Source organism: Alternaria atra, assembly GCF_907166805.1.
Source record: "Alternaria atra isolate CS162 genome assembly, contig: 24, whole genome shotgun sequence".
Classification (NCBI taxonomy): domain Eukaryota; kingdom Fungi; phylum Ascomycota; class Dothideomycetes; order Pleosporales; family Pleosporaceae; genus Alternaria; species Alternaria atra.
Window position 1 is genome coordinate 36,158 of NW_025091322.1, and position 23,409 is coordinate 59,566.

Genomic DNA, 23,409 nt, shown 5'->3' on the forward strand with positions numbered 1-23,409 from the left:
GCTAGGGGTCTGATGAACAGGTGTGGTCTATTCTCCTCTAAATATAACTCTGTCGACGCCTCCCTTACTTGTAGAAGTGTCCCTTCTGGGTCTCGCACCAGTTGCAAGGGCGATCAGTACTTCACTGGCCGTAGAGCATACTACCGATAGGCACCGCCCCTCCGCTTCCGCTCATGTTCGTAGCGGCGCTGCTATTAAAAACTTTGATCACGTCCTGCGTGTAATGACAACACAGCGGGATCAGCGCAAGGGGGAAGAACTTACTAACACGTGAAGCTTGCTGACTTCCCGTAAAGCCGAGCTGGTCGGTGACTCCCTGTGGCTATGGAAAGAGCTGGCCATTTCTGGGAGTACGTTCTCTGCGGAGATCACCTTGCTATCGGTTAGCATGCGGTAAGCCAAAGATTCATCAACCTCCCTGCCGAGTGTTGTAGCGGCTTCCCAACTCTGCGCGTCGGAGCAATTAGCGAACAGTGGCAGGAAGAATTCTCTTGCGGGGCCCGCGAGCCTTGCGCTGCCGTGATTGAGATTGCTGGGATGCCATCAAGCACGCAGCTGTACTCATTTTGACCGATCACGGCGAGTGGAAGCAACGGGAACAGCGCCATGGTCTTCATTCTGCAAGACTGTGTCTAGAGTACGATTCTGTTTGGGGAGCAGGTCCCGTTATAAGAAAGCGTGAAAGCGATGCTTAGTAAGTCTTCTGGAGTAGTCGGGTCCTAGAACGCTGCCCACAAAACGGGCTCACTGCAGGGCCCCGAATAGTGCGCATGACCCGAATCTCCAAGGTTTCTTGCTATGCAGTAACTACTCAAGCTCAGAGCCGCCCTCTTGTGCAGGCCGTCTGCAGTCTTGTCCATAACGGCCTGTGTTGATAGCCTCGTAATCTTTAGTGAGTGGCTGCATCGCACAGCTGCTCTAGTAGGCTGTATACCTATAGATAATGAAGAAACGCTCAAGTAGACTGTTATGACTAATAGATGTGTCCAAGCCAAAGTTTCGTGATTATCCTACGTTGTCGTGATAGACTGCCCGTGCCCAGGCTTGCTAATCAATCAATCTCTTGGCAACATTGTTTCAACATGTTGTTTCAATGTCAATTCAACTGGCCTACTGCTGCTGACATAAGCAATCGCAATTCGACTCAACTTTACCCCCAGTTGATTGACAATAAGTTGAGATGACTAGTGCGCCGCATGCTATTGGCTGCGTCGCTAACCGAGGACGTCTTGGCTTTCGTTTGGACGCGACACGACACGACGCGTCAACCGGCGCAACTGCTAGCACATCTATCAAGCATCTTGTCGCGCGGTTAGGTGCGGTGTTGCAAGTATGGGAAATCATGAAGAGTGTGTATGTTATTGTATTGTTCTTGCATCATAGCTCAGCTTATATTCAGGCCCTCGCACGGCATGCTTAGTAACAGAGTTTAGGTTCACGAAAGCGCTTGGCATGCGACACATCTCATACATTGTCATGGATTTAGATATCGTCGACGCCTCCTCTATCGACACCCACTTCCGTACCGTGCAGTCCGAGCCACCCACCTCTACAGAAGCCCGGTTCGAGCCGTCTGCGTCCATCGATTCTCTTGCAGATGATGACCACTACCAAGATATCGTCTGGGCGCGACTACCGGGCTATATACGTCCACTGTAAGCCCAGGGTACCTTGCATGGTCACGTGGATTATCCAGCGACCAATCAGCCCACTACTCTATGTATATAAGCTTAGATCACAGACCTCTCGGTGATTAAGGACAATACACACAATACACACCATCTACTTACATCCACCAACCAGCGACAAGTTGCGCGCTTGGTTTTGGAAATACGGTTACTATGTTCAACAAGGGCTGAGCTTAGAGCGCTACTGGCTCTGTCGCGAGTGCCATTCGTAAAAGCCCTATCGCACGACTAAGTACATCATTGCCGGAGTCGACAATATCAAGAAACATCTTCTCAACGTCCATTGGATATCAAAAAATGGGCCTCTCTCTAGGAAACGCAGCCGTACAGTGTTCGAGCAATTACAGCTAAATGCGGACGACCCAAAAGACCAGCAGGTAATGAATTGGATGAACAGTAGATTCGACCCTGAACGCTTCAAGAGGCTTCTTCTTTCTTGGGTAGTGTCTGATGCTATTCCTTTTCATAAGCTTGAGAGCGAGCATTTCCGCAAGCTATGCGAATATCTCCGTCCCCAGAGCCGGCCTCATATTCCTCACCACACGACGATGCGGAGCATGATCATTGACGAGTACGAGCGGCACCTACCCGTCATTGTTGATCTGCTTCAGAACGCTACCACGCGGATACATCTGTCGTTTGATATCTGGACAAGCAGGCAGATGCGATGCCTAGCTGGTAAGTAGCACATTAACTGCTTCTTCCAAGCTAACCCCTTAGTAGGTGTTGTCGCACATTTCCTTTGTCGAGAGTTCGAGTACAAACCCGTCCTTCTCTCGCTTCCAGAGCAGATCGGACACGCAGGCGTGAAAATCTCTGCTACTATCCAATCGATTCTTGACCGATTTAAGATCCCACCTCAACAGCTCGGATATTTCGTTGCGGACAATGCTTCTGAAAATGATACGTGCGTAAAAGATCTGGAAGAAGCTTTTGGCTATCAACATGGCTGGCGATGCATCCGTTGTATGGGCCATGTTATTAATTTGGCAGCTCGGGCGCTTCTCTTCGGCGAGAATCCTGATGGCTTTGAGGAGGAGAATCAGGAGTCCATGGTTGAAATCATCGAACAGCAGAAGCAGTGGCGGGCGCTAGGGCCTATCGGGAAGCTTCACAATGTAGTTGTTTGGATCCGGTCCTCTGCAGAGAGACAAAGAGAGTTTCAAAACCGCCAGCGGGCCAGTTATATTACTACGGGCGATCCTGATGCAGCCACGAAGCCTGTATACAACCTGATTCTTGCAAACGACACCCGGTGGAATTCAAACCTGGCCGAGATGCAGCGCGCAGTCGAGCTTCGAAACGTGATTGACGAAATAATAGCACCAGAAGTCTACAAATGGAACTCGCACCGCTCTGCGCAGAAGCCATCGATAGCCGAAGACTATCTAACTGCCGACGACTGGGCTGTTATTGCGATCTACTTGGATATTCTGAAGCCTCTCGAAAAGGCCACCTTAAAGCTGCAAGGTAGACCAAGCCGCAATTCAGATACCGGTATCTGGCATGTACTACCTACGATGGAGTGGCTACTCCATAGGTTCGAAAGCTTCAAGGAAGAGTATCAGTCCCATCCGGATCCTCATTTCCGACGCGGCATTACCCAAGCCTGGGCTAAGCTTGATAAATACTATCTGCTTACTGAGAAGTCACCTATCTACGTCGCTGCAGTAGTCTTGAACCCGAAGTGGAAGTGGAAGTACTTTGAGAAGCAATGGGCTGATCATAAGGACTGGATTCAGGACGCTAAGAAAGCAGTCAGAGAGCTTTTGACTGTTGACTATAGGAACCAGCCACTACCGGATGAACTCGAACTCTGCGAGCCCCAGCAACGCGATATGATCTTAAAATCGGATCTGGACGATTTCATCAATTCTGTCATGGGCCCATATTCCCCAGCCACGGATCAGCCTGACGACTACGAATCATACATATCACAAGGTGTTACACCTGAGGACCAGGCTTGCAACACCCCCATGGCATACTGGTTAGAGAAACGGCGCGTTTGGCCTCGGCTTGCGAAGATGGCGCTAGACATACTATCTATTCCACCGATGAGTGATGAACCAGAGCGCATCTTTAGCCTTAGCGGTCTTCTAACAGTGGCCAATCGGGGAAGGCTTAAGACGATGTCATCGGTGGATCTATCTGTCTGGCAAACTGGCAGAGATTGGGTATAGTTCCTGATAGCTTTTCGGTGAGCACCTCGTTAAGTCAATCACATTTCGCCAAGACCAGTCGCTGAAATGTGATTGGTTCGCTTGCATTGCATACCCCTGTCCGTATATCTTGGCAATATGTTGTCAATCAACACAGAGTTGCTTCAATTCAACTCAACTCAACTTGTCTTTTCGCGATTACATAAGCAACTCAATTAAACTAGGACCGAAATTGAATTGAATTGATTGATTAGCAAGCCTGGCAACAGACAAGCGATTCTCAGCAGTGAGCAGGCCCAACGTTCAGCATGGTTGACGCAGCTAGCCACACTGTATCTTCCACTGTCAGTACTTACCGGGGTCTTCGGCATGACCCTCAAAGAGATCAACGACTCCCATGTACCATTTTGGTGGTCGCTCGTGGTGTTGGTGATTCTCGTGGTTTGCACGGGCATGGTTTTTTTCGGGCTGCAAGCATTCCATAGGCAAAAGTATCACAAGGCTCCGTCGACCGTTGAGTGGAGAGACTGGGGATGGGATTGCTGTTTCACCCAAAAGCGCGGTGTGAATACATCGCATGACCGTTTATCGGCCGTCGGCATTTCGACTCGTTAAGAAGAGCAGAGTTGCCAACAAGCAAGTCAATCAATCAATTTGCTTGATAACGGACCTCTCTCTGGTATGTGCACAGTGTCACGGACCTCTATATGGTCCGTTATCAAGCAAATTGATTGATTGACTTGCTTGTTGGCAACTCTGGAGAAGAGCGACAGGGCCATGCCACAGAGCCATGCCACAGACGTTGTGAACGCATGGCAATTGTGCCGGTCATTTTATGTTGTGCACCACTTTTCAATTCTCTATTTCCATACGATATAAGATGGAGCTGTGTGGTTCCTTCTCGAAAGATCCTAGTCATTGCAACGGATGTAGAGGTGTCAGATGAAGTAAGCGATACTGCATCGTGGACGGTATCACCTATGTATCACCTAGGTATCACCGATGTATCAGGTTTATGTTCAAAAAGGAGAGAGAACAGACCAACGAAAAACAACAATGATCAAGAGATAATCCATCATCGCAATCATCAACTTCTCCTGAGCTCATTTTTAGCATTTCATCTGACAAGAGGCCTCTATGTAGCGTCACGCCCTTATCCTATGCAATGCTGGAGTGAACGCAAAGCGTATCGCTTATGTCACAAATTCGATGAATGCATGGAGACTTCATCTTCAGCGAACCACATGGCTAGTTATAGACAGCCGCCAATACATTTCTGTGGCCGGAAAATGCACCCGCCACACTCGCCGCACTGAAAATGAGGGCTTGCCAGAAATGCGCTTCGTGCCGTGCGGTTCCGCAGGGAGATGCAGAAACTGGGCAGATTATCCGCCGCTGAGACGCAGACCTCGGGATGGTGTTGTTAGGTACCTAACAGCGACGTTGCCGCCGTCGGAGCAGAACGAGCTGTTTCGACGCAAGACCCAACGACAAGAACGAAAGTTGCATACCACACAATCAAATCGGCAGGTCTGTTAAGAAAGAAGAAGCAGAGTCCGATGGTCCGGTTGGTGCAGCGGAAAACTGCGCAAGTACAGAACAGGCAAGGTCGTCGTAAACACCAACTCGAAGCCGAAAGCCAACGTGATAGCGGAGCACTTGGAATGCTACGCTACCACGCAGACGCTGTGGGCAAAGACAGCATGCTTTCGGACTTCAAGTTCAGCAGGAAGCGCGTGATCGTAGCAACGAACGTGTTGGGCATATGTGTCGACATCCCAGACGTGCGTTGCGTCATTGTCCATGTCATGGGCGCACTCGTCTCCTTCAAGTCCTATCGACCGCAAATTATCACCAGCTCCTCGTCTGAAGCTGAGTTTGTCGCTTTTACGTACTCTGCCAAAGAAACTGCGTGGGTGCGCCGCCTACTACACCAAGTTTACTATCACAATATCGGTGGCGTGGCTTGTTAAGAATGAAGTTGAGGAAGATGGGGCACGTCTGTTGTCGCACGGTTAGGTGCGGTGTTGCAAGTACGAGAAATTATGAAGTGTGTATGTGTTGTATTGTTCTAGCATCATAGCTCAGCTTATATGGAGGTCATCGCACAGCGTTATTAGTAATAAGGTTCATGTTCCCGACAGCGCTTGGCCTGCGACATCTGTCATTGGAAGACTTGCATTCAGGTGTATTTCTTCGATTGTAGATACCTTGACAGAACGCAAGAGTATAAAACTGAGATACAAGACTTTATAGCCTCCACCATTGCATGAAGATTCCACCAAGATGTATCCTATACCAACCCAACGCGATTCAAACATCAACAAAACACACCCCCGCAAACCCTCACTCCCACGCCCTCAAAATCTCCCTCACATCCCCCACTTCCTTCCTAATCAAATCCACATGCGCCTGACTCCTCGGCGTAAACTTAACCTTGAACGGCTCCGGTCCACAAACCATCTTATCCTCATACGCATCCAGATCGATAGGAATCTTCTCTCCCGTCTTCTCATCAACCGCATGCTCGAGTCGGAACGCCCACAGAATGCGTGCAACCTGGCGCCACTGCGTCCGCTCGGCAAGCTGGATGCCAGCGCAGATGCGGCGGCCGGCGCCGTAGTTGTAGTGGTCGCGGTTTTCAAAGTCTTTTGTTCCGGCGTAGTCCCAGGCGAGGTGGGGGTGGTTGAGGTAGCGGTCTGGGTTGTAGGTTTCTGCGTCTTCGTATTTTGAGTGGTGGATGGCCCAGTGGGGGATTATGATGGTTGCATCTTTGGGCTGAGGGAGGTGCGGGTTAGTTGTTGTGAAGTTTGGATGTGTGTGTATATGTGTGGAAGATGGAGTTGCGACTTACGATAAGCATGCCGTTGTACCAGTTATCTTGTGTGCAGCGGTGAGGGATGCCAGTGGGAACGCTTTGTGGGATAATGTTAGTGGTGGCAAAGGACAAGTAGACGAGCTGGGAATGGCTGGCTTACACTGGGCGAATGCGCTGGCTCTCCTTGACAACACAATTAATATACGGCATATCCTTGAAGTCCGAAAAACAAGGAAGCCTCTCCACACCACAAACGGCGTCGATTTCTGCCTGCGCCTTATCCTGCACCTCCGGATGCGTGGCCAAAAACATAATGTTTGTCTTTGTGGACAAGGCACTCGTCTCGGCAGCAGCCTGCATCACCGCACCAAGATAATTTGCGAGCATTGTGCCCTGGAACGCGGGATCTAGTTCCTTCTCGGCGCTGAGCAGGTCGTCAATGAGCGATTCGCGCTTGTCGCCGTGGCTGCGGCGCAGTTCGACGCGCCGTTGGGCCTCGGTCCATATCCTTGTAGGGATAGCGTAGCCCTCTTCTGCGCGGGCAAAGGAAGGGTCAAATCGCTTTGGAATCAGTTTGAAGATGGGGAATTGCTCGGCGGGCAGGTAGGAGCCAGGGCTTATGGCGCGCATAATCTGGTGTTACCACGGTCAGCTTTTTCAGTTCAGAATGCAACAGAGTGGGGTCGCTTACTGCCTCCATAGCTTCGTAGACGCCCTGCAATGCGTTAGCAATGGTTGATATGAAGGGATTATTTTGGAAGATGGGCTTACTCTCGCCCAAAAGTCATCGTTGGACTTGGCACGCTGTCCATACAGCACAATCGCGGTGAACGAAGCAGTCGATCGCTCGATATGCTTTATGAAGTCCTCGGGACTATCAAGTAGATCGTTAAGTAATGTAGTGATTCTGCCTTTTAGTCAGTATAACTGTAGATATCATGGCTGTGCTGCTCAGCCCTTAGAAGTCCTGCAATAAACATTGCAACTTACTCTGCATTTGAAACCTTGTCCAAATCGCCATCCAGTTTCTCCGGCGCCAAATAGCGGACCGCGATTTTCCGCTGCATTCTCCAAATCGGAGTCGGGTCCATAAAGGCAAAGTTCTCCCTCATCGCATGGCGGAACCGTTTGTCTATTGGCCTTGCTGAGTACAGGGCGCTCCGTTGATCGACGAGCTCGTAGACGGAACGTTTACTGTTCAACACGACCATTGTGCTTTTTCCGACCTTGAGCGAAAAGACGTCGCCGTATTCTGCGCTCCATTTCTTGAATCTAACAAACGCGCCAGTTAGTCGTTGTTGTTGGCAAGCAGCCAGCCAGCAGAGAAGGGAAAATGGAATGGGATGTTACTTACTTCTTGAAAATCTTTGGGTCGACGGTGAGGTGCGCATTTCCAAGGATTGGCAATGTCGGTGGGCCTGGGGGAAGATGCTTCTCGCGATGGCCGAAGCGCAATAGTTTGACGAGGCCGTAGAGGAGACCCAGCACCGAGCAGGCCCAGAAGTACGGAAACGGATCTGTTCGGACAATCATGATGCGCGATAGTGTTTTGATAGTTGCCTCCTGTCACGTGACCTGCATGGATGGGTTCTATATAGTTTTTATCAATGATACCATACAATACACCACCTGCGTTGTACACAGAAAGCAAAGAAAACACAGTATCGCGACTGTTTTGAAGGCTATCCAGAGACGTGGGAAATATGTATGTTAGCCGTTGCAGCCGCTTGCATGATTACACTGCATAGTAACATGCCAAGGATTACTCTGCATATAGTATGTCGGTGATTACACTGCATACAGTAAACACGGTCGATTCAGCCGTGCTTACCCTACATACATTCAAGCAAAGCTGCATAAGGAATGTGTGGATTCGACAGTTGTAATGCATGTGTTTTCATTGGAGACTGAACTACGATTTCGAGTGAAGGAAAGCGACTTTACCGAAACCGGCACTAGCGGCCGATCCAATCAGGCAAGCCGATACTATGGAGCGAAAGAGGCGTCCCAGGGAGCACTGCGATGTTCTATGGAGGCCTGATATCTTTTCGTATTGTTTTGTGAGCGAGCGGTTGAGCTGGTGATCGCGACAATGAGTTGGACCTGGCACAATATCTTGCTCAAGTAAAAACTAACAATCAGTGGCAACACCAACATGCGAATTTGGATACGTGATATTTCAACATTGCTACAAGCAAAGCCAGTGGATTGCCAATGTATCTAGCAATCTTGTATTCCCAAAGTACATCGAAAAAGACACACCAACAAGGTTCACATGCTGGGAGACTGCTCAGCCTGGCGTTCAAAAGAAACAGTGTGCTTACGATAAAGTGACTTAACACCAGCTTCTTGCACCATATGCGTGATTGCGTAGTCGATACAGTCCGCAACAAGCAAGCGATAGACAGATTGATTACCGCATTAGGCGTGGCACGAGCCAGACTGTGGTCTTTTTACGCTTAATGCGGTAATCAATCTGTCTATCGCTTGCTTGTTGCGGACTGTGGTAGTCGAAATCCCAGAGCTCAACATTGCATTTTTGCGGGTGATGCAGACCCTAATGAACACCGCAGTGTTAGGTGTTCGACCCAATTTGGTCCGCATTCGACGCAGAGCCCCCTCGTACTTACACAGAACCCTCACCTTCACGAAAGATCAAAGCATATCGACGTCTGCTATCACTTCATTGGAGACCTGGCAGAACGAGGCGAACGTGATGTGGTCTACGTGTGGGATAGTTGCTGAGGGATTGGCAAAGCCTTTTGCAGCAAATGTGATGTGAGAGATTGAAGAAGTAACTGGGAGGTGTGTATGGAGCAGATTTGCTTTTTAGAGGGAGTGGTGGGAATGTGTTGAGAACATGTGGGTTCAGTGCAGGTTGGTGGAAGGTAGGCTCATGGTACTTGTTGTATTTGCTGCACGTAGAGGTGCAGCCCCACTGTACCCTCCTCGTTACAATCTATCGAAGCGGTGAAAAACAGTCTATCTATCAGAAGCAGTGAACATAACGACAACACTATAGTAAATACAAGAGATTGCAACGACCCCACCCCCTTCTACTCTCTCTAGTAGCCATACCAATAGAGAAACCTCATCCCAATGCTTCCTACCCATAAACCCCTCCTCACTTATCCCCATCCGCCCTCGGTAGCTTATCCACCAACTTCTCACACAACGCAACAAGCGAGCTCGCATTCGTAATATCCAGGGTGCTCAACTCCGCCCCAAGGCGATGCCTAATCCAGCCACGCAGTTCAACAGCCGACAGCGAATCAAGACCATACGACAGCAGAGGCTTGCCTGGCTCAATCTCCGTCTCAAGACGCAGCAGCAGCGTAACCTGCGACTGGAGAATCTGCAGTGCCGTCTTGATGAGCGCGGCGTCCGGGCTGCCCGACGTATGCTGGACCTTGAAAGCGCGAATAGCCTGGTCGACAGCGCTGTCGCTGGATGCAGACTCATCGCTACTGGCGTCACTACCGGCACTCGCGTTGAAGAGATAGTCGAATCGGGGATTATCTGCCAGCGTTGCGTTTGCAGGCAGCGGGTAGCCCAGACCGGAGATGAGCTGAGCGGTACTTACGCCGCTAAGAGGGCTCCTGGGATCGTCCTGCTGGAGGATCGAGTAAGTGAGAATCTGACGCAGCATATCTTCGTTGATGGGTGGCCATTCCTTCGGGTCGAATCGTGCGGCAAGCTCGTCGCCGCCTTCCATCTCGGCAATGAAGCCAACGTCCTCGATGACTCCCAGATCGATGGAGTTGGCATGCAGGCCTTGTGATTGGCGGTAATGCGCAAACGCGTCGAGGAAGACGTTGGCTGCGGCGTAGTTGGCTTGGCCTTTCATGCCTGTCACACCCGAGACACTGGATAACAGGGAGAAGAAGTCGAGGGGTTGTTTCTGCTCCTGCTGCGCCGCAAGGTGGAGGTTCCATGTTCCCCTGACCTTGGCGTGGATGGCCGTGTGGTAGTCGTCGTGGGTCATCAGTTCGTACGGCTTGTCGCGCGTGACCATGGCTCCTTGAATGACACCGGCAATGTATCCATGCTGCACAGAGCGGAAGAGGGCGCTGACGAAGGCTAGGTCCCCTACGTCGCCTTTGGCTTCTGTTACTTCACAGCCGTACGATGCACAGTGCTCGACAATCTTAGCAGATCCCTTGTCGCCCATACCACTCCTGCTCAGAGAAATGAGGTGCCGTGCTCCGTGGCGGGCCATGTGAACAGCAAGACTGCCGCAGGCACCCTTGAGGCCGCCGACGAGAACATAGGTGGCATCGGCTTTGAGCTCGAGTTCGCGGACGGCTGGGCGAATGGGCAATTGCACGTCCTCCGTGCCGCTAGAGATGACAATCTTGCCCATGTGTTTTCCGCTGCGCATCTCGGAAAGGGCGTCGATGACTTGGTCGAACCCATAGACAGTGACTGGATGGACGGGACCGATGTGGCCGGCATTGACAAGGTCAAAGACTTCGGCAAGGAGCTTGGCAATGAGCGCATCGCTAATGTCGGGTGTGTAGGAGAGATCGACGGCGCGGAAGGAGCAGTTGCGGTTGAAGGGTTCCATGGCCAGAGTGTTGCGGTCGACAATGTCGCGCTTGCCGATTTCTACCATGGTGCCTCCGTCGGCGGTGAGCCTCCACGACTCGTCGAGGAGTTCGCCAACCAAGGAGTTGAGGACGACGTCGACACCACGGCCGTTGGTTGCACGCCGGATAGCGTCGGCAAAACCAATGTTACGTGATGACAAGATGCGATCTGGCGATATGCCAAATTCTTTGATCAGCAACTCGCGCTTTTCGTCGGAGCCGACGGTAACGAAGATCTGTGAGGGAGAATTAGTAAAGTGAAACCAAGGTTGTAAAGTTGGTACTCACATCTGCTTTGGCGTACTGAGCAAGCTGGATAGCCGCAATCCCAACACCTCCAGCGGCCGAGTGAATAAGGATGGACTGGCCTTCGCGAAGATGCGCAAGATGGAACAGTGAATACACGACTGTAACGTAAACGACTGGAATTGTCGCAGCATCTTCAAAGCTCATCGTGTCAGGAATGGCATGAACGCGGTCAGCGGAGGTCTGGACGCGATTAGCATAACTGCCGTTGGTGTGGGCAACAACACGATCGCCTGGGCGGAAGCGCGAAGCAGCACCAGCACCAACGCGTCTGACAGTGCCGGAGCACTCGAAGCCCAGCATGTACTCGTTCTCAGGCACAATGCCCATGGCGGTCGCTACATCCTTGAAGTTTGCGCCCACGGCCACGACCTCCACCTCGACACTGGTGTCTGCCAAAGGAAGGTCAGAAACGGCCGTTTCGCTCCATACCAACTTCTGCAGAGAACCGACGACTTCGGTGCGCAGTCTCACAGCGGCGTTAGTGGAATGAAGGCCTTTGGTGATGGGCTCTAAGCCAATGCCAGCGGAAGCCGCTTTGAAGGCGTTGAGCTCGTTGTCGATCATGAGGCGAGGCACGAGCAGCACGCCGTCACGCTCAGCGTACTCGTAGTCGTCCGATGTTTCAGGGCGGCTGTAAGTCGAACTCAGCACGCGCTCGACTGCACGATGAGCGGCGGGACTGGCAGCGCTTTGCACATCGAGCGTTGTCAGGCGCGCGCCCAACTCTTCGCGGCGGAATGTTCGGAACAGGCCATGGACGAGGGCACGATCGGGGTCAGTGACGCGTTCTGCTGTCTGACTACCCTTGGTGACCCACACGAGGGGTTTCCTGGACGAAGCTACTTGCTTCAGCGCCTCCCACTGTCGCTCGCTGATGTTTGCCAGCACCGGCGCTGCCATCTCGTCGACGACCAGCACGGCCGCCGCCTGAGCCACGGCCTGCGAGACATCAGAGAGCTTGGAAACAGATGCTGTCTTCAGCTTCCAGCCCGCCGCCGTCAGCACTGTCCGCAGCCCTGGCGCAAGCGGGGGCGATGAGTCGTCAAATTGGAGAACCAGGAGCGGTCCAGCGTCGGCTGCCACTGTACGAGTGTGTGCCTTGATGGATAGCCACGCAGCTGGAATGCCTGGAACTACCATTTCTTCAATCTCATCGGCATCGCGCACTTTCGCAGACGCACCGGTATCCACCAGGAAGCCGGAGCCCTCCGAGGTCTCGCTCAATGCTTCACCTGATGATGATGACGGCGTCTGCACGCCGCTTCCATTTGCACTCTCCACGTCAGACTCATCCGGCATGCGCAGCAACACTCCGCAAGGCTTGAGCAGAGATCTAATCTTGTCGATGATGCCATCGCCGGTCTTGGTCGGCCCTCTCACAATGGCAAGGTCATACGTAGGCCCCGTGGCAGGCAGGCCGAGAGCGTCCTGGTTGGCATGAAGCAAATGGAAGTCGCGAGCATGCCCATTGTGTGCACTTTGTACCGCCACCAAGGTTTGCGCCTCAGAAGTGGCGAAGTCGTAGTGCGCACAAGCGACTCTAGCAGCCCTGACACCGCTGCCACTGCTGTTATGCAGCCAAAGCGGATCGGCTGCACTCGCACTGTCGATGGCTATCTCGAGTACCTTAAGCCGCGGCGTCTTGTGCGCGACAAGGTCGATGATGTCGTCCAGTGAAGTCCCCTCGGCCCCTGACGGGTCCATGTACAACAACTGGTCTTGCGACAGCAGAAAAATGTCGGACTTCCAGCGCAGCGCTTGAAACACATGAACGTCGGCTTTTTCCTGCACGTCGAGCTTATTGTTGGCCAATCCTCGCACACGCACATACAACTGGCCAGTCTCCGCATCACGGACAGCAATGCTGGCGGTCCAAGTCTGGTTCTTCTCTTTGCGCCCACGGCCTGACCATGTTGCTTCAGCCGCGGCCATGCCGTTCTGCAGCTGGCGCGGCATCTTGTTGATGACCATGTCGTCGATTTGCGCGGGCACAAGCACTTCACGCAAAGCACTGCGCTCTCCGCCCACAACAGCCGGGATCGAGCTCTGGAAGCATGCGTCGAGGGCAGCAGGGTGCAGAGGGTAGTATGACTGAGGGTCCCATCGCGACGGCGGCGGCGTTAGATCAAGAGCTGCACGGCAGTCGCGGCGCCCGCTGACAGCCTCGAAATGCTTGATTTTTTGGAACGACGGCCCGAAATGGGTGCCGGTTTCGTCCTGTCTCTTGTACCATAGCCCAGCAGCTTGTGGGTGGCGTAACGGAGCACTTGCTACGCTTCGCGACGTCTCGTCGTCGGCCAGAGGTTCTTGCACGCGAATCATGCCCCAGCAGTGCTCGTAGACGACGTCGTCTGCCGTGGTCCGTACGCGGAACTCGTGCCAGTCCTTGCTCCCAGGCACACCAGTCAGCGTCAACAGTACCGTTGTCGGCTTGGAGTCTTCGACTACAACGGCGCGGTCGAACTTGATGTTGCGGAAGCGGTATGACAGGTCGTTCGCCCCAGTGACATTCTCAGTCTCGTCGGGGTACAGAGCACAGTGCTTCTGGTACATGGCTTCGAGAGCCATGGCAGCAAACGCTGCGCCGGGCAGTAAGACATCAGAGCCCAATGTGTGGTCGCGCAGCCACGGCACGTCGCTCAGCCGCAGCTGCTTGCGCCAGGTAGGCGCCGTCCACGAGGTTCCCAAGACCTTACTGCCGACGAGGTCGTGACTGGCATAGCGCTTGGTTCGCCAGTCAACACTTGCCGCATTTTCATGCCAGTACTTGACTGAGTGGTTCCAAGGATAGCTGGGTAGATCGACAAGGATGCGCATCTTGTCCCTGTCGAGTCCGTTGACCTTACAGATATCGATGGGCGCACCAGCATTGAACAAGCGGCCAGCTGCAGTGAGCAAGGCTTTAACTGATCCCGTTCCACGCGCCCAAGATGCCCAGTATACGACGTCCCTGCTACTCTCCAGAGCCTTGTCTTTGAGTATCTGGGAGATTGGGCCTGCCAGGGCACCTGCGGGGCCGAGCTCAATGATAATGTCGGGCGACTCGTTAGCGACGAGTTGGGTGAGAGCTTCAGCAAAACGGACCGGAGAAACCATGTTGGACTTCCAGTAGTCTGCATCTGTGGAGCCATTCAACTCACTGGCTGTGACGGAGGAGAACATGGCAACTTTCGCGTCAGTGTTTCCACTCAGCGGCCTGAATGCCTCGTCCGAAGCCAGGAGTTTACTGTACTCGTCGCCAATGACGTCCATCATAGGCGAGTGGTACGCAAGATCCACATGCAAGAGCCTTGCAAAGTGCCCACTGGCTTTGATATCGGCGGCGAGAGCCTCCAGTGTTGGTTTGTTGCCGGAAACGGTGACGCTGCTTGGGCTGTTGAAGCACGCAATCCAAATGTTACGCCCTGTTTGGAAATACTTCTTCATGAAAGGCGCAACGCGCTCAGGGCCGAGCCCAACAGCAAGCATACCCACATCTGATTCAGACTCGTCTTTGCGGTTCACAGCAGCGCGGCCTCTGTAAAATGCAGCCTTGATAGCGCCAGCGAGATCAAGATGGCCAGCCGCATACGCCGCTGCAATTTCTCCCGATGAGTGTCCAACAACGGCGTTGGGCGTGATACCCCACGACTTGAAGAGGGCAAAGAGACAGAGCTGCAGCGCCGTCACGAGCGGCTGCGAGAATTCCGGCTGGCGAAGATGGTCGACTGAGCGCGGCTCGGTCAATTCAGCCAAAAGGGTCCAGGCAGGCGGATTTGGCTGGGCCTGGAGAACCTCATCCAGCTCTTTGAGTATCGAGCGAGCCAAGGGAAACCTGAGCAGGTCCTTGCCCATTTGCGGCCATTGTGCGCCCTGGCCTGTGAAGACGAAGCTGATCTTGGGCTCGTGCGACAGCTTCTTAGACACGACAAAGTCGCCATCGTCGAGGTTAGCAGACGAGGTAGTTGTCACGAAAGCGCGGTGGAAAAAGCGGCTTCGACGCTCTGAAAGCGTGTATGCCAGATCAGGCATGGGCGTTCGAATGGCCGGGTTGATCAGGTGATTGCACAACGCGTTGATGCTGGCTTTGAGCGCAGTGGCATCGTTGGCTGACAAGACGAGTACGCTCGGCAGTTCATTGGCATCGTCGTCGTCTCCCAGGTCCGGGAAACCAGTCTGATACGAGTGGGCGTACGTCTTGCCAGCACCCATCTCTGTGTGTTGTTCAATGACAGCGTGGGCGTTGGACCCGCCGAAGCCCGAGGAGCTGACGCTGGCCCTTTTGACTGAGTAGCCTTGGTTTGGCCATGCAACGACCCTCCGCGAGGCCTTGACCCTGTTACCTGAAAAGTCGATCTTGGGGCTCGGCTTTATGAAAGTCGGAGTGCCGGGGATTTGGTTCTTTTCCATGGAAAGAATCACCTTGATGACGCCTGAAATGCCTGCTGCTGGCTCGGCGTGGCCAAGGTTGCTCTTGATGGAGCCGATGAGAAGTGGACGAGCAGTGTCGCGAGTCCGGCCAAAGACGGAGCCTGCGCCATTGACCTCGGCGGCATCGCCGGCTGGTGTGCCAGTACCGTGACATTCCAGGTAGGCGGTCTCGTTGAAGTCGCTGATACCAGCCCGGGCATATGCGGTCCGAATGGCAGTAGCTTGTGCCACGGAATTGGGGGAGACGATGCCGCCCACCGTGCGTCCATTGCTGTTGGACGCAGTGCCCCTTACAACTGCTCTGATAGGGTCACGGCCCCGGATGGCATCCGCCAGCCTCTTGATGATCAAGCAGTTGACCGCCTCGGCCTTGACATATCCGTCGGCGTCGGCGTCAAATGTATGACAGAGAGCCGTGGGCGAGTGTGCTTGTCCCATGCCGCCCGTATCCATGACGTGCTCCGGGTTCAGGAAAAGATTACTAGCAGCCACAATAGCGAGGTTTGCTTCTCCCATCTGCAGAGAGCGGCATGCGAGATCGAGACCCACTAAACTACCAGAGCAGGCCGTGTCGACAGTGACACTGGGCCCTTTGATGTTTAGGAAGTAGCTGACACGGTTTGCCAGCATAGCGCGAGCTGTCCCGGCGACAAAGTTTGGTGGTGCATCTTCGCCGTCTCGGTTGAGCATGGCATGGTAATCTGAGGTAGGTCAAGGTTAGTATCCAATCATCTACAACAACATAACAAAATGACATACCAGACGAATACGACCCCACAAAACACGCCACGGGTGCACCGTCGAGCTTCTCAAGCGTTAACCCCGCGCTCTCAAGCCCCTCATACACGACCTCTAGCAATTGCCGTTGATTCGGATCAATTCCAATCGCATCCGAGCCCGAAGTCTCAAAGAAAGACGCATCGAAATGCGCGAGATCGATGTCGTCTGACAGAAACATGCCACCCGGCGGCCGCATAGTACCTGGCTTGCTGTAGGTAGATTCCCCAAGTTAGTTTCCATTTCACATGTAAGTTTCTAACAAGGATATTACATACTGCGAGCCATCGTAATGGCCATCGATATTGAAGCGTGACTTGGGCACCTTGTTTGGCGCCACGCCGCCGCTCTCCAGGAACTCCCACAGCTTCTGTGGGCTGTTGTTGCCACCGGGGAGACGGCAGGCAAAGCCGACGATGGCCATGGGCTCCTGTTGAAAAGTGGTTTGTGCCATAATGAGAAAGTACAACTACATGAAATTCGCTATACTTGCTCGTCTCTAACGGGCGACGGAGAGCTAACATATACTTCACAGAACTTGTCTGAACTCCTTGTCTGTCTTCTGCGATATCGGTCTTGCAGAGTCATGGTAAGCACGATTTGCCATTACTTTACCTTGCGTATAATCACGGTGGTCCCAATGACTATGCAGTCTTGGTGCGATGATCACTGATTACCTTACATGTGACAGTGACGATGTTCGGCAAGCTTATCGTGTAATTTAGTCTCATATGCAATGTCATCATCTTCTAGCCCGCGGACCGGAGCACGTGTTACTGTCAGCAAGGGACTGAGTAGTACGTAGACTACACTCAACATATCAATCTATGGCACACAGTTGATTCAAGCTAAATACAGATAACATCAACGGCGAGATATTCTTCTCTCGTAGCAGCTCAGCACTCGAGTATCCACCGCAACTACTACTCTACCCTGCTTCTTCAGTTCACAATGGCTCCCAGTTCACCGCACCGCGTGGTCGAATGCAAGACCATCGATGGCACGGACATTTCCGGCTGGCTTTACGAAGTCCCTGGGCTGGCTCCGGCTATCATCATGTCTCACGGTGTACGTCTCTAACATACCCTTATCCCTCAGTGGAAAAATGTACTTACAATGTGGCTACAGTTCAACTGCGTCAAAGAGATGGCACTACCAGACGTAGCCGAACTCTTCCACGCTCTGGGCTACAACGTACTCCTGTACGATGCACGCAGTGTAGGAAACAGCGGCGGCACACCCCGCAACCTGGTGAACCCGCTACAGTTCGCAGAGGATTTGTCCGGTGCGTACAATATCTCCCACCTTAATTTTTCCCATCGCGTTACTAATCCTCTCTTCCCCAGATGTATACACCTACGTCTCTCGCCTCCCCACCGTAGACGCCACCAAGATAATCCTCTGGGGACTATCCTTCGGCTCCGTAGTCAGCGCCTGCAACGCAGCCGTCGACCACCGCGCCAAAGCCGTCATCATGGTGTGCCCGCTTTTCAGCTACGTGCAACCCTCGCGCGAAGACGCCGCCTTCGCTCAAGTCATCAAGGACCGCGTGTCGCAACTCCGCGGCAACGAGCCCTACTCACTGCAGCCCTTCTCACCCGACGGCACAAACCCCATCGGTATGGCTGGCTCTGGCGGACCCGGCGGAGACGAAGCCTACCATTTCATGCAGCTGGCCGCCGAGAAGGGCGCAGAGGGTTTCCGCGACCGCATTGCCCTGCAAACGTACCAGAAGCTTGCGCTGTTCCGCCCAAAGGAGTGTCTGGATATGATACGCTGCCCGGTTATGACGGTGATTCCGGAATTCGACGACATCTCGTCGCCGCAGGAGCAGGCTGAGAGCGTCGCGAGAATCAAGGCGCCGAGTCAAGTGTACTGGGCTAAAGGAAAGGGCCATTTGAATGTAGTGACTGGCGAGGACGTGGGGCAGTTGGTGACGGATATGGATGCGTTCATCAAGGCAGTTCTCAGGGGCGACACGCAGGCGTTTGTGAAGGCGCCTTGAGAAGGATGCAAGGTAGTGTGTGTCTGGGCGGGTGGCCTTGCTGGATGAGTAAACATAGTAACCCTCTAGTCCCACGGGCCCCGTGGGGCTGAGAATGTAGTGTAAGCCAAGCGAACCGTTTCGCGAATCTAGACCTTGTAAAGTGCAGCCGGAGATGTATTGTGCGACGGAGCAAGCGACGTAAACTGATTGCCAAGGGTGATGCGATTGGGCCGGTAGACCGGAGTTTCACCTCTTTCGTGGTGTTTTTGCGAGCGAGACGGTTGAGCTGAAGATTGCGACATTGGGTTTCAGCTTTATCTAATGTAGGTCATGAGTACATACAACGTGCATGCAGTGTGTCCATCAACCAAGTAAGTTACTTGCTTGACACCAGGGTTCCAAGCAACTGTGAACCCACTGGACCGACCGGTTCAACCGGTTGCTTTAACGTAAGCAGATCATCTCGAGGTGATTGGCCAGTGTCGCGCGTCTGTGCTTAAGTTTCCAACTAATTTAGTCCGGCCCACTGTAGTGCTCTAGCGCCCTGGTGTCAAGCAAGTAACTTACTTGGTTGATGGACACACTGTGCGGGCATTACAAGTTGGGTCTCTGTCCTAGCAAATCGCATGAAGGCCTAGATACAAAGGCAGCCAACAACCGTAACTATGAAACCAATACAGAGCATGGACATAACCTTGAGCTTCTTTTTCCTTGACATGTTTCGTTTGGCCAGCTTGGGCGACTAGAAGCAGGATCAGAATAGTCAAGGCGAGAAAGATCTCAACTGCCCAGGAGGACAACGAGGCCACTAGCTATCGGCCATGCTACAGTATTTACCCCCTCCTTCACAGCACCTTATGCCCCTAGAAGACGCAACAGTATGCAACGCCAAACAACAAAACGACAAAACCTCCGTGCTCGCCTTCTGGAAACGAATCCTGCAAGTCCACAAACACCACAACGATCTCCTTGTGCAGGGGCAATACAATGATTTGGACGTTGAGGATCAGGATCTCTTCGCCTTCAGCAAGACGTGGCAAGGGAAGAAGGCCGTGTGCATTTGCAATTTTACGGATAAGAGGAAGGGTTCGGAGTTTCCGGGAGTTGTGAGGGGGCAGAAGATAGAGTTCCTGGTTAGTAGTGTGGAGGGGTGTGTTGAGAGGGAGTTGGCGACTTTTGAGGGGAGGATTTATTTACTTGCGTAGATACCTTGGAGTAAAGGAGGAGGCTATACCTCCTTCAACGAGCTGCTTACGCATTGGCTAGAGTCATGAACTGTATCGCCGCTTGCAGTCGGAAAAGCCCGAAGTAATGTGTTGAACCTGACTTTACTGCGTTTTTATTTTTCTAAGCTATGGATTATCGAAAGCAGCGACCTACATCGACAAACGGCGCGAGACGTTATTCCGAGTAGCCGACTGCCCACTCCGCGCCTCCGGTCTCAGCACCTCCTCATGTTGCGTTTGCCCCGACCCGTCTGCCATGATCTCAAGGCCTGCAGCCATCTTCGATTGTGTGTCTTGGTACCAAGAGTCATTCACGCCGCTAGGGCTGTGCATATCGAGTGGCAAACTGGGCGAGCTAGCATTGCTGAGTGCTTCAGGAAACATGGTTTGGAGGCGCTCTAGTTTCTCTAGCAAGATGCCGCGGCGCGTCTGATCCAGATGTGGGATTAGCAGGACAAAGTCGAGGATGAAGAGGAAGTCGTCTATTCGTAGGGCTTTTCCATCAAGAGTTGCTGCAGGGACGTGGATCAGTACGTCGGCAATGGTGTCTGTAATCTCGAAGAGCTTTTGAGTGATGCTGGTGCCATGGACTTCGATGCCTTGGCGCGACAGGCATTCTTTTCATGAGCGAGAAGACAAGAGTGTTCGACTCATGGCCAAACGCCAAACCAACGTGCGCAGCCATTCGCGTGTTATCGATAGATCGGCACGTTGCATCATGGACAGCATGGACAATTCCCGGGCATCGGCCACAGTCCGCAACAATCAATTCAATCTGGACTCTGTCAGAGACCCACTTACCTATCTAGGTAGGAGTTAAACTTGTATAGGAAACTGCTAGGCCTAAAGAGGTAATCAATTAAGTCAATCTGAACCTTCTAGGACCCGCTTAATTGATTGTTGCGGAGTCTGGCATCGGCTTCCGGGTCACCGTCGAGCTCGCGCGATTTGGCCTCGACCCAGGTGCTGGTGACGCTGCCTCCTTGCGAATCAAGCCAGCTGTTGAGAAATTCCCTATCCAACAGTCGAAAGAGTTTGATGGTTTGGTTAAAGCCTTCGTGAACTTGTATCGAAAGTGTAGGATCGTCTTCAGGTAGGGTGTAGAGCGGGGGCAGAATGGCTTGTCGATAGTGCAAGATAGCTAGAAAACGCTCGTGTATGTATGCTTGCCAGTACAGCCGCTGTCTTCGAGACCGCTCCGGAGGCGATATCTGAGCCGCATTTTTTGGGTTGTCTATTTTCAGGAGTTGGATGATCGAAATCGCATCCCTCATGTAGTAGAACGCGGCGTCGCTGCGTTGCCGGCTCATTAGGTAGTTGTGTATGAACATGGACTGCACGGCCCACATCACTGAGAAGTGGAAATGCGTGTGAGCTGGTCTCATGTTTTCGATCGAATAGTCCATGAGGCTCTCAATGGTCTGAACGACTTCGTCTGTTCTGCGATCGCCATAGCGTGTGAGATTGAGTGTGCAACCGCCAAAATGTACACAAATGAGCGAACATCTTGGTTGGTGTCCATAATCTCGATGTACTTTCTGAGCTCATATTGGGTAATGACCGGATGGGCAGGGTAAACTCTATCGATGTAATCTAGTATGAGGTCGAGAAAGAATGCCTTGCTGTACTGCGACGTGAATGAAGATACGGGAGATGCTGCCCTGGGTTAGCCGCAGCATTCCACGTTTTAGCTGGAATCTTCAAAGAGACATACTAGATTCGGCTCCGGTGCGTTCAACCGTCGGCGAAATGGGACTATACGACGCCTGAAAGCCGACTTGTCCTGGACGCGAAGGTAATATCGGTGGTGAAATCGTTGGTGAGTTGGACGTTTGATTCCTGAATTCCGCAATGATGTGACCTCTCTTGCCCTGTGACCTTTGCTTGCTAGACGGCGAGTAGATGCACCGGAGACCCAGATACGCACATTGCTGGCAGCGCGTCTCCCTGTTGCAGCGCACTTTCTTTCTTTTGCACGCGTCACATGCTTTGGAGACTCTTTTTTTTGAAGGCTGGTCCATAGTAGCGGGTCATGTTGCGTGCATAATGCGTTTGTACGAGCCTCGGTGTCGGAAGGGTCAGAAGAACCGGGGGCCGAACGAAGGAAATGGGGAGACGCGCTAATGTCGGAGCTCCATCCATAACTGGTTCGCCTGCGTGATGGGGTCAGTGGGGCTGAAGATGCAGGTGAGAGTGGTATGGAAGCCGGAGTGGAGAGAATCAATACGCGTACCTGAATCGTGACAGATCTCATACGCATGGCAACGTGCGTCGTGCCGTAGCGCGGAATGTCGGGTAGTTCGTGATTGCGCGAACGGCAGAGCTGCGGGGTAGTAGCCAGGATTGACGTCCTCCTAATAGCTCTGGTCTTTTCGTCCCTGCAGTCCCGCATTTGGATAGCCGACGAGGTGTAGCCGCCGCTAACAAGGACTCTTCAGGCGCCTGTGCATGGTGAGTACGACCATTCCATGCACCCCAAAGATAACACCCTGACGGCACATGTTTGTCGCGCAACATCATTCGCGAAAAATAACACGATCAGTCGTCCAATTATTAAAGGTCGCCGGGTTTTGTAACCCCCTGGAGCTCTGCCCATTGATCCGTCCAGGTTTGTCAAGAGGGAATCCCAGTACGAGTAGCACGGACCCTAGCGCTGCGGAATGCCGGAAATGTACCTGCTAAGTGTTCAGCCGCGTTCGCGAGTGGCCACATTAATCGCGCTGCTAGTTTGCAAAGTCCGATAGGATCATAGGAAGCCAAAACAGGGAAGTCATGGAGAGATCGAAACCATGTCGAAACCCTCATTTACCCTGACACTCCGTCACTCCCGCTAGTGCATAATCTCCTAACATGGATAAGCGAGCTTATGAGGCAGAGTCTCGGAGGGGCTGGCCAGTTCGGGTGAGATTGACTTTCCCCTTGACGGCCACTAAGCTCGCCAACCTACTTTTCATGCAACCCTAGTTTTCACGCACCCCACCAAATCGCGACCACCGATTTTGAAGCTCGATATATTAGCCAACATGTATTGTATTTGCCACTGAGCACACATAGATCGAAGCGTTAGAGCTGCTGCTGCTGTCCTCTCAGCCATATCTTCCTCATCTTTTTCAGCGCAGTGTGTCCATCAACCAAGTAAGTTACTTGCTTGACACCAGGGTTCCAAGCAACTGTGAACCCACTGGACCGACCGGTTCAACCGGTTGCTTTAACGTAAGCAGATCATCTCGAGGTGATTGGCCAGTGTCGCGCGTCTGTGCTTAAGTTTCCAACTAATTTAGTCCGGCCCACTGTAGTGCTCTAGCGCCCTGGTGTCAAGCAAGTAACTTACTTGGTTGATGGACACACTGCGTGCATGGATACAACCACAAGAAGGGCGTGCATGGATAAGCGAGGGCTGGCCTTACAGAAAGCTACAGACTAAGTAGGTTACCAGCGCGGCACCA

At 52.7% G+C, this 23,409-nt stretch overlaps 4 protein-coding genes across 4 annotated transcripts; 1 reads left to right on the forward strand and 3 right to left on the reverse strand.

Moving 5' to 3' along the window:
- Positions 1-6,193: 6,193 nt before the first annotated feature.
- ALTATR162_LOCUS4983 (uncharacterized protein) lies at positions 6,194-8,198 on the reverse strand (the record flags this gene model as incomplete). Its single annotated transcript, XM_043312599.1, has 7 exons — positions 6,194-6,625; positions 6,702-6,762; positions 6,826-7,298; positions 7,357-7,380; positions 7,437-7,572; positions 7,656-7,937; positions 8,020-8,198. 7 exons carry the CDS (start codon positions 8,196-8,198, stop codon positions 6,194-6,196), a joined length of 1,587 nt encoding a protein of 528 aa, XP_043168534.1.
- Positions 8,199-9,789: 1,591 nt separating this feature from the next.
- On the reverse strand, positions 9,790-17,204 carry ALTATR162_LOCUS4984 (uncharacterized protein; the record flags this gene model as incomplete). Its single annotated transcript, XM_043312600.1, has 4 exons — positions 9,790-11,490; positions 11,543-16,674; positions 16,733-16,962; positions 17,029-17,204. 4 exons carry the CDS (start codon positions 17,202-17,204, stop codon positions 9,790-9,792), a joined length of 7,239 nt encoding a protein of 2,412 aa, XP_043168535.1.
- A 497-nt stretch (positions 17,205-17,701) lies between these two features.
- Positions 17,702-18,755, forward strand: ALTATR162_LOCUS4985 (uncharacterized protein; the record flags this gene model as incomplete). Its single annotated transcript, XM_043312601.1, has 3 exons — positions 17,702-17,818; positions 17,879-18,035; positions 18,097-18,755. 3 exons carry the CDS (start codon positions 17,702-17,704, stop codon positions 18,753-18,755), a joined length of 933 nt encoding a protein of 310 aa, XP_043168536.1.
- Positions 18,756-20,841: 2,086 nt separating this feature from the next.
- ALTATR162_LOCUS4986 (uncharacterized protein) lies at positions 20,842-21,984 on the reverse strand (the record flags this gene model as incomplete). Its single annotated transcript, XM_043312602.1, has 3 exons — positions 20,842-21,403; positions 21,454-21,619; positions 21,678-21,984. 3 exons carry the CDS (start codon positions 21,982-21,984, stop codon positions 20,842-20,844), a joined length of 1,035 nt encoding a protein of 344 aa, XP_043168537.1.
- Positions 21,985-23,409: the final 1,425 nt, after the last annotated feature.